The sequence below is a fragment of the Neopelma chrysocephalum genome, unplaced genomic scaffold (assembly GCF_003984885.1).
Source record: "Neopelma chrysocephalum unplaced genomic scaffold, ASM398488v2 Primary Assembly neopelma1_61b, whole genome shotgun sequence".
Classification (NCBI taxonomy): domain Eukaryota; kingdom Metazoa; phylum Chordata; class Aves; order Passeriformes; family Pipridae; genus Neopelma; species Neopelma chrysocephalum.
In genome coordinates, this window is record NW_020897717.1 from 7,118,519 (window position 1) to 7,139,054 (window position 20,536).

General features: G+C 37.9%; 1 protein-coding gene across 3 annotated transcripts in view; it reads right to left on the minus strand.

The window, feature by feature from the left end:
• Window positions 1-9,111: 9,111 nt before the first annotated feature.
• The window catches only part of MTA3 (metastasis associated 1 family member 3), a 136,401-nt gene continuing 124,976 nt past the window's right edge, over window positions 9,112-20,536 (minus strand). For 2 of the 3 annotated variants that reach the window (XM_027681854.1, XM_027681856.1), the window contains exon 19: window positions 9,112-13,305. In XM_027681854.1, the coding sequence (XP_027537655.1) occupies window positions 13,170-13,305 (136 nt within the window). In that variant the 3' untranslated portion in view covers window positions 9,112-13,169. The remainder of the gene's footprint in view (window positions 13,306-20,536) is intronic. The other variant, XM_027681857.1, reaches the window with a different exon arrangement.

Below are 20,536 nucleotides of genomic sequence, written 5' to 3' on the forward strand. Positions count from 1 at the left end.
GGTGAGCAAACTAATTCCACTAGTGTCAGAATCACAGGCTTAATTCTTAGGTTGGTGGCATTTTCTATGCTGCATACCAGAAAGCAACAACTCTTCCTGAACTTTGGTGAGACAGGAATGGAAATCATGCCTTAGTGATGTAGAAGTCTACAAATCTTTTGGTATGTATGTAGGGGAAGAGCTGCGGGGGGGGGAGGGTAATGTTGAAGACTTCTAATTTCACAGTCTAATGTTGAAGACTTCTAATTTCACAGTCCTTATAAATCACTTTACTTCAACATATTTCCACTTAAGGGAAAACAAGCAGTTCCTGTCCGCTTTCAAGACTCTGACAAAGTACGCATTTGTCTGTGCCTTTGTAATCAGTTTACATATTCAGATCGGACACAACATCTGGTTTGCAGCAAAATTTTCCTTTGCACAAGAAAAACTGAATTAGTATATTATGAATCATTCAACAGTATTGATAGTACAATCTGAACTGAAATAAATGTCATAAAACTACCAGACAGCAAACACAACACTAATAACAGTAGGGGTTCTAACTTCAACATTTTTTTTAAATTATTTTCATGAATGTTTGGCATTCTCAATTTTCTGCCACCACACCTGAACTTAGACTGAGCCATCCCTTTCTTTCTAGGCCAGCACATTTACCATTTGGTATCTCATTCCTAGAGTGCAGCAAATGTCTAGAAAGGGATAACTTCCTCTGCTTAAAGAGGTTACCCCATACTGCGCAGTCTTTACTTAGCATAGTTCAAAGAAAAAGTGTTTTGGATGGAGAAAGTAAACACCACCAGAGGATCCCCCTGAAACGAGGTTATTAAATCTGTTCCCTAGATCATACGACATACAACTCTCACACATGGAAGGTGACCAGTTCTCAGCCCCAGCAAGTCAGCAAATGACAGGTCAAGTTCAAAAGCTTTATCTAAATACAGATATTAAGCATTACAAATTGCAGTTATTGATCTGAATTATTTCAGTTTAAAGCCACATCACCCAGAAACTATAGAAGCAAGGAGCTCTTACGTTTGCCAGAGCACATGAGCCTGTTAGGGTCAGTGATGTCCATTTCCAAAACTTTGTTTGAACTGAGAAAGAGAAATGCCCCCAATAAGCTTTTTTTCTTTTCTAAGTCATAAAAATCTGATTCTCTGGGTATAGCTCTACCAGCTTTGGATTTCATATCTGGGCTTAAAATAATACTGGTTTGTCTGCCTAAGCAGCCTCTGTATAATTAAATAGTTGCAGCAAAAAATAAGTAGTAGACTCTCAAGCTGAAAGTTTTGAAAATCTTAGCAACATCCCCTTCCTTTGCCTCCCACTTCACAAAAGAATCATTCACTTCATGCACAAATCCTAAGTTTTTTTAAAACATCTCACAGTAGGTTTTGATCTCTGATTTTAAAACTACTCAGAAGCCAGAAGTACACATGGGAGCAGGAGATCTTTCCCTCAACACTGGAACTCCTGTAACAAGGAGCAGAAATCTGACTGGTAATGGATGTGTGAGAATGAGTAACGCCCCCCAGCAGCATCTCTAAATTTTTTTATATGGAGGAATGTGAGGTGACTAGAAAAAGGGCAGAAGTTACTGCCAGAGGGACTTTGCAGCACAGGTGCAAATAAAATGTATTGAATAGACCAGTATGAACTTCATTAGCAATGGTAACAACAGATGGGCTGCTCCCTTAGCATGTCAAGGGGCACACGCTGCATGAAACAATGCTAATAAGAGAAATAACAGCACACTGAACTTCTTATAAATGCACTCACTCTGATCCAGGCACACAGGAAAGAAATTCATCTCTGACTGTATTCCAAGTCTGGGTAGATCTAGTGAACATCTGCCAAGATACATTTAGCTGAAAGCTAGGGTTTTGGTGGATCAGATAGTATCAGCTTTCAGCAACGCGCAGGACTCTGTATTTACATTTGCATGAATACACAAGCATGCATTTGCATTTAGAAAAAACCCAGTTATTGTTTGTTTTTTTTTATTTATAACCTCCTTGTCAATAAATACATTTATTTTTGTTCATTTCATTTCTTGCATTTATTTTAAGTGCAAGCAAGTGCAAGTAAGCAAGCACAAAATAAAAGAGGGAGTGGGCTCACAAGAATGTTTGTCACTTGAAGCTTGTTTTACTGAAAGTTAGCAGGACATAAGCTCTGATGCGCTTTTTCCTTCTTACATTGAAAACATGCCAGCAACTTCCACTGCTAAGTCCCATAATGAACTGGTCTTATATATATTTTTTAAATTATTTTTATAATGCACACTAGATGGTGCTCAAGTTAAAAAATGAATGGCAACTTCAATAGACTTTTCATGAGATTAGCAAAATACATGTTCTTCCTTCTCAGTACTCATTACAAGAAATCAGGGAAAACTGACTACTCACCTGAGCCTCTTCCTGACTGCTGATCATTTTACTAAAACTGTTTTTTCACTGTCTTTGTTCATAATCATTCCTGATTTCTAGTTGCATATTTATGAAATTTTTGCAGTCACTTATATTATCCTGAATTATTGAAAGCTGAATAAATTACCTGAATATAAGTACACAGCTATAAACAACATGGAAATACATTTCACCAGCCATCAGAAATTCAGTATCTGTGTCCATGACAACACTGGGTCATGGAAACATTTGAAAATAGAATTATTTCTTTCTCAGTGATCATATTGGATTAACCTATTAGTTTATGGAGAAGTTATCATATTACTTGACATTTCAAACAAACTGGACCAAGTATGTCACCGAGCTTTATCCTAGATAGTCTGAGTTTTGAGCAAATTAGGCTCTTTTCAAGCAGTACAGAGAGAAAGGACTAAGTGATTCAGATTCTGACACTGTTCAATATGTGTCCAGTCCTGGCTGAAGACTGACAGACCCCCCTGAACTGGCAGTGATTGGACACAAGGTCACAGACAGAGGTGAGGACACAAAACTGGTGAGAAGCAGACACGGACAGCAATGCTGGACCTGTCAGTGGCAGAGGTGCGTGTAGATAATGAACTAGACAGAAATATAGAGATGCTTGAATCTGGTTGATGACATCGCTTTAATTAATTTGAGATCTTTGCTACTTTTTCAATACCTTAATAGTTCCTCATGGAAAGTTATTTATTTCTGCAAGGTTAGTAATTCCTTAGGCAAATCCAGAGGCTAACTTGTGCTGTGGACAGATGGCCACTTCCAGATCTGGCTGTGCAGCTGCAGATGCTACTGACCTGAGCTATTTGTCTTCCATGGCCGTCAGAGGTTCTTCCCTACTCCCCTCCCTCTTTGTTAGTGGATTCACTTGAATCCTCTTTCTTTCATTTCAGAAAATACCATGCAGTTAAGCTTAATTTTCAGTCTAACTTTAAAGGAGAAAACAGCAGAGTCCATGCTATTCTCTCTGCTGAGAGAGGACAGAAATGCCCAGCAGAGGACTAGTAGCAAGCAGCTGTTTCAGGGTGACATCTTCAGCCAGCATGGCTGTTTACAAAGTGAACACCAACCCCAGCAACATCAACTGGGCTAAGAGCCTTAGCTCAGACCAGCTCCCAGTTCCACTTTGGGAAAAACAATGACAAATTATTCCAGAATTGCAAAAATGGTCTCGGGAAAAGGAGGTAGGAAGCAAAACTAATTGCATTTTACAGGACTTCACAAATCCCCCTAAATATTTGCACAAAACCCAAAAGTGATCTTGATTCTTTTTATCCAACACCTGCTGCTCTGTCACAGTTCAGCATTAAAAAAACAAATGACTCCAATCTGCTGAAAATAACAAAAGGCAAGAGAGTGTCAAGTGCTGTTTGCACAAAGAGAACTGTGCAATAAAGAAGTTCATAAAACCATGAGCAAAGTTCACCTTTATCCTCTTCAAATAACATTTCAACTTCCCTGTGTGTATATAATGGAAAAAAGCGATGTTTCATCACATACAACCATCCTGTACTTTCAGTGTATTATCCTATCTTTTTTTTACCATGAAGTGAAAAGCATTTAACAAGTTGTGAACAGAAATCACCACGGATTTAAATGTGGGGAGACCATTAGGAGCTATTAACCCTCACCCACTCCTTTATTCAGAGAAGAATACATCTTTTTCTTCCTCACATCAGATAACAGCACACCTCTTCTGTAGAAACTAATGACATACAATGCTGTGTCTGTTGCTAAAGACCCTGCATATACTACTAACTCCTGAATATTCTTTTTTTATCACAGACATTGCCACAAAGCTATAAATCTAAAAAGCATTTTTAAATAATTACAGGAGGATAATTGCCCTAACCTAAAGAGCTTACAGTTTAGCCTACAATCCTGCTTCAGGATTCTTTATTACCATCAAGGGGATTTGCACAGATGCAGCAGTTTGACCAGAAGGCCATTTCTAGAATCATCACACGACTTCACAGAGATTAATTCTACAGTTTTTACGGTGAGCATGGGATTCTGTCAGAACATCCCCAGGCAGAATAAACTGAGCAGCTCTCAGGAAATAATTTCTCTGACTATGCAACTCCGCATTCTGATATATTGTCACCAGATCTTAACACACAGAGAACTGAATGGATAAACAGGAGTTCTTTTCTATAATCTGTCTGATTCTCTTTCAGGCACAAGAGACAATTAAATGCAAAGTACAGCCCCCTCTTTGACTGAGGATTTTACCAACAAGAAAACAGAGTTGGAGCACACTGTTGCAAACACTTTGCTGGGTGACAATCTGAGTTGGCTGAGTGTCTTTGACTTTGGTTATGTGCACCAGTTTATGCACTGGTTTTAGAACAGTATATGTAGGTTGGCCCAGATGGGCAGAAGGCTGAAATCAAATCAGCAAAATGAAAAGAGCCAGTGAATCAGATTTTCTCAAATTAACTGCTATTTAAAAATAATAAGCAACTGCAGTTGATTCTCATTAGTGCATCAAGGGAAGATGGAGAAAATCCAGAGCTAGGCAATCACTTCATTTATATTCTTCTATTGAAATCTTTCAAATTTAATCCATACCAGTAAACAGAAGAAAGCTACTCAGCATTTAAGCAGTAGGTCTAATCACAGGCTGGCAAGGCATGCGTAATAGGTATAGTTGAGCCAAACCCTAGAGCAGAACTCCTCTAAACCTTAAAGAATGGTAAAAGAAAGCCAGACATATTGAGATTGCAAATCTGCAGCAAGCCCCTTCCCTTTGGAAGGGACAATACAAAACCACTGGCTCTAAATAGCTGAGAAACTCAGCAAGTTTAAAATATTAATCTGGATTCAAACTCTGACAGTTTACCCAACATACTCTCTAGGGTTATTGAGCTGTAAAGCCACGTCAAACATTCACTGCCCTCACCCCAATAGGTACAAATCTTTTTATTTTGAAGACTGTCATATTTCAAATAAAGTCTGAGCACATTACATGAATCCTTATCGGTAAATGAAAGACCAATGGAAAGGAAGGAGAAAAGGAAAGTGCAATGGAATAAAAATGGTCTGAACCTGAAAAATAAAGAAGGGGTGAGGGAGCAAAAGCTTCTAGATGCTTATAGAATCCTAATTATAATTTTCCTTGACATCATTCTGAAAAGTGAGCTAAACTTCATAGAGATTAGGGTTCAACAAAGCAAAGAAAACATAATACGGTAGGATTAGGGTGCCTGAGCATTGATGAAGCAACTTAGAAGGGGATTGGATCCAAATATACCATTAGGATCCAAATATTTCATTAAATGAGAAGGCTAGCATTGTATTCCAGTTACGCAGAAGTGGAATGGGAGCAACTCCAGAGGGCTCAGCTACTCTGAACCATTTAGTACACTCCAAACTGCAGCAGTGCCATGGAGCCTGCTTTAGCCACAGAGCAAGACACTCTCATTCTATGGATGACAGCAGCACCAGCCAGGTAGGTGGTGAATTTCAGAGTAAGAAGTACTGGAGCGGTTTGTAGTGCCCAGTACACTCTCTGCACGCAGTGATCCAATCTTTCCTTCTCCCAGACATTCAGCAGCAGCTGAGCCAAATCCACACACACTGGGCAGGGGAGTAGCATCAAGGTCTCATTTCTTCTGAACATGTACAAGAAGCAAGAGAGCAAGTAGAGACCAAAAAAAAAGGAGAAAACATTTAAACATGCCTTAACTGTGCCTGTACAAATTGCAGGATGGAGTCTAGTCTGCTTGAAAAAGCCAATCAATACTACACTTACTGTTCCTAATACAGGAAACAAACAAGCAGGCAGGATTATCAAACAGCTAGGATAGAGTCAGGCTCCTGCAAGCAGACCGTGCAACACAACTCCCTTTTTATGGATTAAATGTATATCTTAAGGATCGAAGGCAGTCAGTGCCACTTTTCTTGGATTCACTGCCTGAAAAAAAGATTAAAATGCCAATGGAATCTAGGCTGAAGGAAAGAAAACAAATATAGAGCCATTCATCAATATTATAGACTCTAAATGTCCATTGCATCTGCCCCAATAACTTCTCTTATTGAAAAGTTAAAGTATGAGTAGCTTATTTTCCCAATACGTGATTACTGGGCAAACAGCACAAATGGAGGAGTTTGATGAATACAGGAAAAGCAAGTGCAGTCCGGTGAACTGGAAGAGAAAGGACTGCTTGAAAGAATGATTATTCAGTCATGGACAGTTGTACCCATGTAACACAAGAAAATCATGTTCAGTATCCTCTTCTGCTATATCCTGCTAGTTTAAGGTTGTACACTCTTTATTTACTTCTTAGCTTCATAGAAATCCTTGTGAAATTCCTTTTTTTTTTTTTTGCTATTATACAGAATGTATTTTTATGTGCCTAAGGAAAAGAAACTAGGGAGAGCCACTTTTTAACCCAAAGGTGATATGAACTGCCTCATCCACATTAATGAAACTATTGATTCAGATTATTGAGGAGCACATCTCTGAAGTAATAACATAGCTAGCAAGAAGGGGAAAAAATCCCTACAAATAAATGTGGGAGTTGTCATGCTCCTTGAGACTCACTGGGGCTTAGCTTTGGAGAGGAAATTCTGCAGCCATGAATCAATAACTTGTAGGAAGAGAATCGGCATCAAAATGTGGCTCTAATCCTTTTCCTCCAATTCTGTTGCCCAAAGCAGTACAGACTAAGGTTATTTCTGCAGGTGGTTTCCTTTCTTATAAAACTCTATTAAGCCATTTAAAATAAAAACAAATGGCCTTATTGCATAACATCAGTGTCAATTCTAATGCTTAAGGAACATCCCAGCTACACAAAGCAGACTTTGACTTAAGTGTGTATCTTAAATTTGACTTCAGACAGTTCTTTGGCCTGACATCTAGGTTTTATCATCATTTAAATGAGTAATAAAGAGTTTTAATTTCTATAAAGATCCCTCTGCTTAGCTTATAAGGAACACATTTTAATGTGTACACAAATAATGTATATTTGAAGAACCTTTGGTCTTGCCACAGTGGTAATAAGTGGCTGTAATATAACAGGGCCTTAAAGTGCACGTAGGACTTCTATGTTAAGCTGAATTGGCAACACTCAGGTATTTTCTACTTTCCTGTTTTATAAAATAGCCATAATGCATCTAACTTCATGGAAAAGTGTCATGGTGTCAGACAGGTCTCACAGAAAATGCTTTCTGTATTTACAAGGTTTTATGAAAGTTCTGCATATACCAAGGACCAAAATAAAACTCATCTCTTAGTAAAATGCCCTCTCTAATAATTTCTACTTTCAAGTAGACAGCATGGCCATGTTTGGCTGTTTGGTGTAGGGGGGGAGGGCTTTGTTTGTTCGTCTCTTTTTTTGGATGGTTGGTTGGTTGGTTGACTGATTGGAGTGTTTTTTAGTCTTTTAATTTGGGGTTTTTTAATCTCTTTCTTTTTTCTGACTGCTAGTGCAAGGGAGAGAAAAACACTTTATGTCCTTTCATTGCTGAGGCTTTGTATGTGATCAATACCTTTACGGTGAACTAAAAAATTGAGAGACTAAAATGATCCATTAAGTACCTATTTCAACTAGACAAGGGAAAGGCTTTTGAAAGCGAGGGGTACTTTGGACCTCCTCCTTTTTGACTGAGGTTCCTTGTAAGCCTGGTTAAGCCTCGTTAAAAAGATTCCCAATTCCTCATTTCTGCCAGCAACGGACTGCTTCCAGAGGTCATCTCCTCCTTGCTACGAATGCAACTCACCCAGCAGGACTAGTAAGTATAATTCAAAGGACTAGTAAATATAACTCATCTTGCCAATTAAATCCAAACGAGTTTTGCTACTTGGAACGTGCATAGGTCTCTTTAGGGGAGGGGAGAAAACAAAGAAAAAGATAATCCATTCTAATGCAAACATTTGGTAACAACAGTAAGCTTGTGGACCAAGCATCCTACATTCCCCAAGACAGACTGGGGAATTAGGAGATGGAAACAATTGCCTCAAACCAACCTGTGAAGCACCAGGCACTACTTCTGTTCAGAAGCCCTTTATATGATTCTCCTTCTCTGGAAAAAACATCTGATTAATTTGTGGAAATTACCTTAGATGTTAGTAAAGAAGAGGATTCAGATAATGTTTCATATTTACATAGAAGTCACCAGTTCCAGGTGTTACCAAATGAACAACATGCAAAGTTTCTGACACTAACATAGATCTGCAAAGTTTAGATGGGCCAATGCACTGGAGACTGCAAGGCACCGTAGCTCCTAGTATTTTTTTGTGGACTATGAGTCCTTTTGCCTAGATTTCAGCTCAATCCTGAGAAGTCTTCTAGTGTTCCAATGCAAGGACCAATACCTCATGTCTCTCTTTGCCCAACTTTTGAGTCTTCTTTCCTCATCCCCATTTTATCTACTAGTGTTTTTAACTCTCATGCAGTTCATCAGTTTTCAGTATCTTGACTATTCAATAGCCTACTGTAAAACAGGATGACAGTATCAATCTAGAAATTTAGTTTCCTGCAAAAAGGGCCAAGAGTCACAGAGTTTGTACACAAAGACACTTTAATGCAAATCAAATAGTACTGTTTCATTCTAAGGTGCTCCACACATCCTCAAACACCCAACATGGAGCTTCCCAGTTTTACCATTCCATTGAGAAATTAATTTTAGTCTAAACAACAGAACTTTAAAAAGACAACTCTTTAATGCTTCTTGTTTTTATTTAATCAATACTGTATTTCAATACCAACTGTTAAATCTTTATGAGTAACAGGAGCATATTCCTCAAATTTGTTGATCACTATATAGTACAACCTCAAAACTCTTATCCAAAACCCCATGTATTCCAAAATTAGGTTTCCTCCCTCAACATGCAACATTTGAATAAAAAAGTCCTGACTTACTCAAAAAAATTCCACTGTGCAGTTATATAAACTCAGATCTCTTGACACCCCCTCTGGCTTATGAAGACACAGGTTTTAAAAAGGACCTTCAAAAGAAAATGAAAAATGAATATTATTTTGCTGACATTTCCAAAGGATTCTAACAATTCCATTACCATAGCAGTACACATATATAAAGACACTGTGTCCAGTAAATTGTACTATGCAATATAGTATTTCTGAAGGACTATAATTGCTCTCTGCAAAGGCTGTGGCATGTTATGCTGTGATTATATTGGAAACTACTGTGCAGCCATTCCATTTTTTAAGCCTTCATAATTAGGAAAGTATCTCTGTTGAAATTATATTTATTAAAAAAAAAATTCACTTTAGATTACTAAAAAAGTGCACATTCTGTAAGTGCAGGCTCCATTTCACCATTTCTACTGCTTGTTTGTTCTTCATTTCAGTTCCAATTCCAAGTTTTTCATAACATGCTGCAAGGTTTGGACTGCAGAAACAAAGGCTATATTTGCCCTTAATCAAAACACTGTTTTAAAAGATGTTGTTTTCATATCACAAACACATTTCAAACAATCTTGAGTATTTCAAAACCTCCCTTTTCCATCCTACAGAATCAAAATTTCCATCTCTAAGTAGGGGCCTTTAAAAATAATCTGAAAACAGTATACACAATATTTCAAGACAGCAGAGCAGCTGAATAGATGAAAATGGCAGCATAGCCATTTTAGATGTTAAAACAATCTTCTTACTTTCTATATGAGGCCTCTGAACACAAAAAGATTGTGCATTTTGCATGGTTTTCTAGCCCCATATTTGTAAATGGAAAGGCAAATTTTCAGACAGATTTCTTATTCAGCTAACAGGAAAATAAATCATATGGTAAATGCAGCTCTGATGCTGCCTAGATTCTCTTGCTCATATCCATGGTAGGTACCAAACCTCTTGTCCTTGCTTACAATACTCAATGTCATTATTGATAACTGAAATATGTTAGCTGGTTTTAAAATAATTAACTTGGGAAGCTTGATTAAAAAAGTACAGAGCTCTGATTTGTTGTGGATACACTGTTACAGTTTACACAGGAATGTGTCATCTTTGCTCACAGTCAGTGAAAAATCTTTTAACTCAACAGAAAGCATGGAATTGCATGATATTGTAGTAAGTGTCACAATTTCTACAAAAATTTAAATCATTATGCAATCAAATGCAGCAGGAACATGTCTTCAGCAAATCTTCCATCAACGCTCTCAGTTGAAATTCACAGGTAAATCCTGTATCCGTCTCTGAAGAACATCTTGCAGGAAAGGTAAGATGGAGAGAGAGCAGGTAAAGACAAAGGTGCAATACGTGGCGTGCAGTTTCTCTGTGCACTGTGTTCAGTTTAGAGGAGACAAAGTCTCTGTGCAGCTGCATGCAGAACAGTTTAAAGACAGAGTAGAAGTTATTCCAGCAACTAGTCTTCTCCATGCCTTACCTACCCCAAGGGTTGGTTATTGCAACCTGTGCAATGACTTTGCTGGGCAGAGGTGAAATTACTTCCAGTGTATCCAGATGAAGCACCTCAGCTTGGAGCAGCAAAGGATTCTTCCTTACCTTGGCTGTTTGATGCAAAAGATAACGGTACCAGGCAGCTGGCTGCATAACAGGGAGCTGTGTTACCACTATATCTTTCCTCAGAGGGAAAGAAGAAAAAATGACTTCACATCAGACTATTACGGATACTAATACTATTGTCAAAAGCAGAAACACAGAGATTTTACAAAATACTGTCTAGACACTGGAGCACACTAACTAAAGAAATAATTTGAGTACAAGCTTAATACGGCAGGATAAAAAAAATCTACAACCTTACAGCTAATGACACTGAAAATGAGTCTACTGTGTGTGATTTCACTGATGTCTGAGGGAGCTTGTTCTGTTAATGTTTTTCATACTTTCAGTCAAACAGATTGCTGAGTAATCATGTTTTCTTTATTTTAAAGGGTGAGGAAGGTATTATACAGAAGGTGTTTCCATATGTTGCAGTTAATAAAGGCAATCCTTAATAATAAGAGTAGGTTGTCTCTGCTCAGCTATCTGATGAAGAGCCCTCCTGTTGAGAGGAAGAAGCAGATCCTGTGCCTAGAAGAGACTCCTAGGGCTGCACATTTCAGTGGCTACTGGAAAGTACTGTAAGCAGATGAATCACAGGTCTTCTCCAACTGTGTCCAAATCAGTGACATTCACTAAGGTGTTCAGGGCACTTAGGAGCAAGCACTTATGTCATGAATCTCTCCATCACCCTTTTCTTGCTGGTGAAGGACAGTGGACAAGACCTGGATCCATCACTCCGGAAAACCATCAGCAAGTCCCCTCAAGAGGTCAGGGTGCTTTCATCTTTGAAGAAGCATCTGGGTCTCTGTCTCAAGAGCTCAAAATTCTACACGGAGAATATGGCTAGCTATAGGCTGAGATCACAGATTCTCTTTCAGACTGAAACCATAAAATGTATGGGGGGAAATAATTTTGGGGGCATCACCCAGAGGGTATGACACATCACTTACATTTTTGTCTTTCTAACCCCAAAGCTGAGTGCACGTCCACGACTGGATGAAAACCTCACAATTATTACTACACTGTTAGAGCTAAATAGTAAAGAGGGAAGAAAAAAAGTTTTGAAGCTCATCTCAGTTTACTATGACGCGTTCAGTGTCTGACCACGTCTTAAAAAGCCATACAGAATCCAAACCTATTGAAGGACAACTTGCCTCAGATAATTGACACATTACACAGCAGTGCTACATGCTGGTTTTCTCCGGATTTCAAAGTAGGGCAGAGATTGTTCACCTGTAAGTACCTGAGTAGAAAAAAGACCTGCCTCTGTTGCCATTCCCACTTTCTGGGAGACTGACAGTTTCCTACAAGCAGTTTCAAAAGGCACATCATCTCTCCATGGTAAGTATCCACCTGTAGCCTTACATTTATGAACTTCAAAGCATTCTGCAAGACATCTTTTTATCCAGACATATCAAAATGTAGAAATTATTTTGTGGAGAGACATTTCTAATAGGAAATAGTTTATTTCTTCATGTTTTCTGGGAATGGTGTTCTGCTGGTTTTCACTATTCAGAATAGACTGCAAGAAATGCAAAAAATACCCAAAGAAATAAGTGGATGCTTGCAAATATATAGACGATAGGACTAGCTCTTACACATGCAACTAGTCCAGCTGGATGTTCACAGCCACACATAATACTTTCCAGGATTTTAACCAAAGCTAATACGGCCTACATTTTAAAAATTGGCCACTAGTTATGGGCACTTCCTAATTCAATCAAAGTTTCAGAATTGCTAAACAACACCTCGTCCTTGTTTCAGGGTCTGGATGCTCAGCAGTTCAGAAAATCAAACCCAAAGTGACTCAAACCAATACTGAAAAATATGAACAAAGTTTGCAGTTGTTTTTGAAAATGCAACCCCTCAAGGCTAAATCCCACTTTAAAGACACTGCAATAGTTTTGAAAGCTGCATATTTTTGTATTGAGCCACTAGGAGGCATAGACAAATGTGGTGGGTGGACTCTGCATCCACACTCCTTCAGTGTGGTCAGTGCAAACAGTTCCTCCCTCACCAGCTAACACTGATGACTGGGAATAAAGGGAATCTGGGATAGGCCTGCACAGTGAACCAGCAGTAGCCCTTGCAGAGGTGAGGCAAAACAAGGGCTGCTGTTGGATCCTGCCCAGAACACAAAACCCAGCCACAATATGTCCATATAGTGTTTCTGTCTCAAAGATGTGTGAAGTACTGTTGTATCTGCATTCACAATTAAACATGATTTTGACATTATTATGGTGCTGATGCTGTTATATCTTCAGTGCATGATGGTTCCTGGCTCTGTTCGTGCCTGCCTATTGTTCATGAGACACTTTGTCTTTGCAATGATCGAAGAACAAGGTGTTCTGGAAGCTCTTTTCAGCTGTGATCTGGTGAACTTCTTACGGATTTTTCTGTAAGGAGGGAAGGAGAAAAGGAGGGAAAGAAGAGAGAGACAACAGAAGAGATAAATCTCAGTCTTTAACAGAAGACTGCTCACGAGCCAATAACAAACATAACAAATACTCTTACCAGAGCAGGAAGGTTAGTTCATTGGAAAACACTTGCAGTCAACAAGAGTGAGCCCTGTCCATCAACTGATGATTCACAGTTGTCTGATAATGACTCAGTGAAAAGTGGGTTGGTGTTAGACAATATTTGGACATTAGTATTTAATTACATGAAATCTTGGGCCAGAATGCTCAAATGGTGAATCGTCACATTGTTATTAATGTGGGAATGAAGAAACACAGAAGAAGGAACCTTGTTAGCACCCAAGTGAATGTGGTTCCTCTGAAACAGTGGTGGAGTGGGAGCAATTATAGTTATTTGCACTGTATCACTTCTGCAGATAACACATAAACTGGATCTCTGGGCTTTCTAACTAGTGCCATTCAAGTGCAGTAAACTAACTTTCATTTTAGACTTTCAGATGAAAAATCAAACATAACTACAGGTGGCCATGTTGTTTATATTGTAATCTTATACATCCAAGAAGCATAGTCTTTCTATGTCTCTCTAGAGAGACTGCTCTGTTTCTCTACTATTATAAATCAATAACCACAATGCTGAGTGTATCCAGGGTAGAGTATCAGAAAATGCAGAAATGGTACACACAAAGTATGCTAAGAATCATTTTCATTGGCAGAGCTCTGAATATTAGATGCTACTGGAAAACTACCTATTTTCTGAATACACTCAATCAAGAATCCCAGCTTTCACTTAGGTAGTTTTATAAATTACAGGGATTTTGAGTGTCTGGAAATGAATTAAAGCAAACTGGAGCCTCTAACACTAAATGAGACCAGGTTTTCTAATTCAAGCTTTCTGACTTGAGAGTGTGACCTACAAACTACAGGGTGATGAGGTGCCCACCTGCATCAAGGTTCTCAGATGGCAACTCAGGAAAGGTTTTTCCCTTTCATCTAAATGGGCTGTTACCTCTCAAACTGACAAATAGTGGCACGTGACATTGAAAATACAGGATCAGCTCTAAATAAATGATATCGAATTCTAAAATAACAATTTGCATATTAAATTCAAACACATATTTAGTTACAGGTTGAGTATTACTCAGGGATATAAGCTTCCAGTCAAGTAACCAAGCCACAGAAGAAAACATAGAGAAAAAAAAAAGGCACAAAGCAGGAGAATATACTCTGGTATTAGAGGTTAAAAGAAGTCTGAAAAATACATCTGCTTTGGTTAATATATTTTAAATGTTCAGAGATGTATTCCTTTTAAATACCTGAAGGAAGGACATCTTCATGGCTTGGAATAACAAATTACAATTTAGCATCATTCAGCAATAAGCACAACAGAAGAAAAGGAAAGGAATCACTAGAAAGTTAAGTTTCGGCTTTTCACACAACCCCACAAAGAAAAAAACTTTATTGTTTAAGTACTTACATTACATGGGCATCTTAAATTAGGCCTAAGAAGATATTAAGCTGATTGACAAGATATCACATACCTTCTAGAACAGTCAGATCATAGAAATGTAACCTGAGACTGGCAGAAACATGAATTTCTAACATAATGAGACAACTGGTTTTCGAAATTCATGTGAATAGACAATAGTTATTATCCACACTGATTATAAATAGGGATATTTATATCAGATAAAAATATCAGATAATTGTTTGCCCTTCTGAATTTTTAAAAAGGCAACTTTATAAACTGCCAAGAAGTTTCTACTTGTGAAAGCAATTTGCAGCAGATACGAAATGTAAGGACACTAAAGTATTTGAGATTACGATTTGTGATTATTTTGTAAGGGCAGTACAGTAAAATAAAACATGTAGTCATTCTTATTAAATACTGGTTCAAAACCAGCATGAAGGAAGGCAGAATAAAAAAGTCATCACATCATTACATCAAGCACACCACAAACAGAGTCAACTCCTCACTAAGTATAAATGAAAGTAGCTCTATGTAGACTTTCAGAAGAACTAATCTGGTATGCACTCTGCAAAGACAATCCAGCACTTTTATTTAAACAGGATCGTTTAATGCTTCCAGGAATTACCTGCCTGGGATACAGTCTTTCAGAAATAAAATTGGATGAGTGGAAATTTCCACTGACTTCATTAAATGCTATATATAAACAACCATTTTACTAAAAGCTAAAACTGTTCTTTTTACTGCAAAAAGAAAAATTTAGTGAAGATGGAGGCAATGGACTCTTTACACTGTAAATTTAGCATCTAAATACAGTAAAGATTTTTGAGAGGCACTCATCAGGTTTTATAATTTTTCAGAATTTTTTTAACACTTAAACATGCAGGTTGTAATAGTAGCTGATGAAAGGCAGGAAATACAAAGATAAAGTTGTCGTCAACCTTTCACTCAGAGCAGTTCTCCCTCCTGCAAGGATACACTGAACTAAAGGCAGTCGCCTTTAATGTTCAATTTCCTGTCCCTTTTTCACTCAATACCAGCCATATGTTTTCATTACATAAAGCTTTTATTTGGTGATGGCAAGTAAATTGCTTCAATATCAGTATCGTGGGTAACATCCTTTGCAGTTGTTATGAAAGAGTAATTGCCATTTCCCCTGCCTTATTTTCTTTTGACTTCTGTACTAGTGTTTGAAGCATAATGCACTACAGACTTGAAATGCAAATTTGACAGTATTTTAAAGCCTCTGCATTGTACTTCGAGCCCTCCTGAGACCAAAGGTACGAGAATGAAATAAACTCTTAAAAGGTGATCAATATATAAAGCCACTGTGCTCATTTTTATGTCAAATGGGATGCACTGCTGCTAATGTAGGAATAAGAAACATTCTTTATGTCTGCATGATACTTCAATTAGTAACTGCAGATAAAGGTATGCAAGACCCTGGGCACCTCCTTAGGGAAATATAGAAATGTATCTAAGTCTTAATAAAGGTCTTGATGAAGACCTCCCGTCTCTTTGCAAGTTTCATACACAGACTGAAATCTACTGGGTAGAAGTAATAGGCTGTATAGAGCATTTATGCCATGCTTAAATTTAATCAGGTGAATCATTTCAACTAATCAACCCTTTCTCAGGATCCAAGTGCATTGCATGTAACTAACCATCTGGTGAAGTTAAACACAATCCTATATAATCTATTATGTCCAGATTTCTCAGGAATAGGACAGCCTATTCACATTTCACATTTGTAAAAGCTGACACATTTTACAAATTTCACATTTGTAAAAGCTGACACAAAGTTCCCTTCTCTAATTATGCCCCACACTAAAACCATATCAATTTTTAAACCTGAATAAAGAGAGGTGACCTCCAATTGATGTTAGTCAAGGATATGTTTTTCAAGCCTTTTGTAGTAGGAGATAAAGGCATTACTTGCTTTAGCTTTGTTGATATCAAGCATATCTTTCTAACACTATATACAAACTGTTGTGCATCTGTCTTGCCTCCTCTGCATTAGACTCACAGTTGTGATGACTAGACCAACTTTGGTATTATCAGCTATACCAACAGTACTTAAGAAATAATATAATAAATACAATTTATGGCAGAAGTTGTTACTGTGAGAGACATTAATTGCATGTAAAGGCTCACTGACATTTTAGCAGGTGACAAACCTTGTTTTGAAAGAAACAAACATTTTCCTATGAAGAGGAATTGTCCCCAACGTATATGCACTTTTGCGATGTCCATAACTCTTCTTAAATACCAATATCCAGAATTGCTTTTGATTCTCTGTTTCCACTAAAAATACATTTATGAGCTAATACAAACCTGGACATAGTATTATTTTTCACACTCTGTTTAAATTAGTTTGATATTTTTGCCAGAGTCTTTCCTAGACTGATGCTGTTTGAGCAACATCCTTCTATATAAGAACTAGTGCTGTGGAAATGTATTGTTACCTAATTGTTGCTGGTAGCACAAGGAAAATGCACAGGTCGGCAGCAGGAGTAAGAAAACTGATTCCCTGGACAATCGTAGTTGAAATTCCACCTAATCTCTCAATTGGGGTAAGGTTTTCTGCTATGACTTGCCAGCTGTAAACAGCAACCTAAATGTGCTGGATGCATGAAATACTCCCAATGCTGGAAGGCGAGATTTTGTGTTCTGGCGCAAATTTTATGTGAAACTTGCAATCCGTCTAACACCACTAAGCTGTTCAGAGAGAAAAACTAAACTAAAAAAAAAAAAAAAAAGAGAAGTTGCTGCTGCTCCAAGGCAATGTAAATTTTATGCAATGTAAATTTTCAGTGCAAGCTCAAGGCCAGTAGGCAAAAACAACTATTTAAAAAATAACCATCATTCCTCAGGGGTTATTAGGTGAAATTATTTCTCATTTCTCTAAGGGCTTCTTGTATCCAGAGGTACATTATAACTATTCAGTGGATTAAATTACAGGAGGGGACACTACCTTAGGAAGCTTGATAGGCTTTTTATTAATTTCCACAGACTTTTAAAAATAAGTGAAAAGCCCAAATGTGTCCAATGCTGTCTGCTCAAAGAGACTTTAACAGGGATAAAGCTGTAGGCACAGATCCTTAGAAACCTAGTAGGTTACAAAGATTGACTCACAGCACTTCCTACATTTCTACCTGTGTGGAAATTAGAAGTATTTTAATTAACTATTTGGCTAGCTGGTTTAGACTTTTTTTTTCCTCAGCACTTTCAGGTAAAGCTTTCTGATATTCCATTAAAATTTTATCTAACCCCAAAGTGACAGAGACCAGGAAAAAATACATTTGGAAGGCAGAAGTGGGTTGACATTAACACACCTTTTAAAAATAAGGTCCTTGGGAAATGTTAATTCATAAAAACAAATTCAAAGTTTTAATCAACATGGGGTTACCAGAAAGCTGTTGCCATGAGCCACGTTGTTGCATTATAAAACTCATACAGATGGCAGATAGAGTGATACAACCTTTATAAGATTAAAGAGGTGCTGCTGTAGACATGCCATCATCATTTAAATGTTTTAAGAGTTTATCTTATTTTTCTCCTGCTAGCAAGGAAATTTTTTCCTTTGTTGCTGTTTATCTTCAAAATTGTTTTCAATATTTACAGAGCAAGACTGTTCTCTATGAACAATAATTTTTAGACACACTAGTTACAAATCGTGATGTCAGGTCTTCCTAAGTAGCTTAATATAGAATTTTTTCAAGTATTGCACCACCTTGAGGGTTTCTCTGATGTTTTGTGTTTCAGAGCAACAGATTATAGCTATTATGTATATATAGAAAGCCATAAATAATGGGGCTTAAGCATTTTCTTTACTGGGAGGAAAAATTCAGGTCAAATGTTTAAAGCACAGAGTTCTCTGACTGTGTCATGCCTGGCCTATTGTATGGCACAAGCCACCTCTGTTTCTTTCCACCTACTGCTGATTTAAAATCTACTAAGATCAAAATCTCCTCAGAGCAGAAGCCATCTCTTTGTGTGCATTTTTAGAGTGCCTGGAACAACAGGAACCTTATCCACTATTGAAATGATTTCTATCCAGTTTTACTGCAAACAACTGTCATGGCTTTTGGAATAATCACCTCATTCGATAGATTTTTCCATGCTTCCATTTCCCCTGAAAATAGCACATTTCATTAATAGTTTAAAGTGCTTTAGGATGCTAGGAGGGAAGTATTAAAGAAAAGTCTTATTCTCAGGATCACTATTAATTTTTCAGTTGAATGCTGGAATCAAGAAAAACTTCTAACCCCTAAGAAACATTATAAAGAGATGCTGTCACACATCAGTCATCACATGAAGACTAAATCTAAATCTTAACCATTAGCAAGATTATCCTTCCAGTTCATCTGCGAGCTCAGTACTTTCCCACCAAGAGACTAAGGTTACCTACTGCTGAGACACCAGTTTCGGTACAGGACTGACTTCTCACAGAAGCCAGAAGCCTGGAGGCCATACCAGATCATTTGTGGTAGGAACAGCTAAAAAAACCAAACCTTTGATCTAGTTGGTAAATGATGGACACCACAGAGCTCAGCATGGACTTGCCTTTGTGTGTTGGGTGGAGCTTTGTGAGCTCAGCAGGGACAGTACCTCACATCACTCACCACGTAGCAGTGATGATGGCAGAGCCATGCACAGAGCCATATTCCTCAGACAGTCCTTCCTTCGAGGAAGGGAGGAAAACCTGTCTTTGGATTCATGGCATTTCATCACAGTGTCCAACTTTGTAGAATGGAGTAGAACCACCAAGTCCAAGCAAAGGTAGCTTGACAGAATGGGTAAAAAAGTAAATTATTCACACTCCTTAAAACCTAACAATGGCTCAGGCTTTAACAGACTTGTAACCTGAGCTACAGGACAGCTGCTCTGCACCTTATCTGAAATTCATTAGCCTCTCCTTAGTTACCTTACACTGCAAAGGCTGCAAGGCAGGAAGTGTGCTCTATGCAATAAAGAGTTGCTTAACCTCTCTTCCCTGTGAACGAACACACAAGATCACTGAAGAACTGTCAATACATAGGCACTCTGGGAACCCAAGGATCCAGAAAGCCTTCTACATTTCACAGGCACAAACACCAGCAGATCTCAAAGCAACTCCTTTATTCTTCCTAACTACATCAGCAGGGTGGGGATGAATTCCTATACTACATAACTTTATACTCTACCAGTAGGAATTTTCAAAACCATCTATTTATTCTGCAGAAGGATGGCCATTCTGTATATTGATTAAATATCACCTGCTACGAGATGAAAAAATTACCCACATGGCAGCATATAATTTTTCACGAGAGAGGCAAGAAATTGGAGAGAAGACTCATCAGAGCTGGCTATGCAGAGTGGAATGCAATGTTGCTTTCAACTACTTCCCAAATACCTTGCATATTAATTCACAATTTCAGCCTTATCCCAGACTCTAAGATGACAAAAAACATTCAGAACATACCTGCTGTTTCTGGTTTGGGCTACAAGCATTTAGTGCCATTTCCCTGGCAACATTAAATACTGGATTGAAAATTTTCAAAAATACTGTGTTAACTAAATAGGCTTATTTAAGTCCAAGATAAGAGAAAGCTTTCTATAATATGCTCCATAGGGGAAAAAAGAGATACTTTACTTTTGTATTTTTATTAGTATTTTTCTTTCTATTTTTCCTTACCTTTTTGATTACTTCAAGGTAGGTTTCATCTGAGGTTTTTGGCCTGAACACTGTATTTACAGCATTAC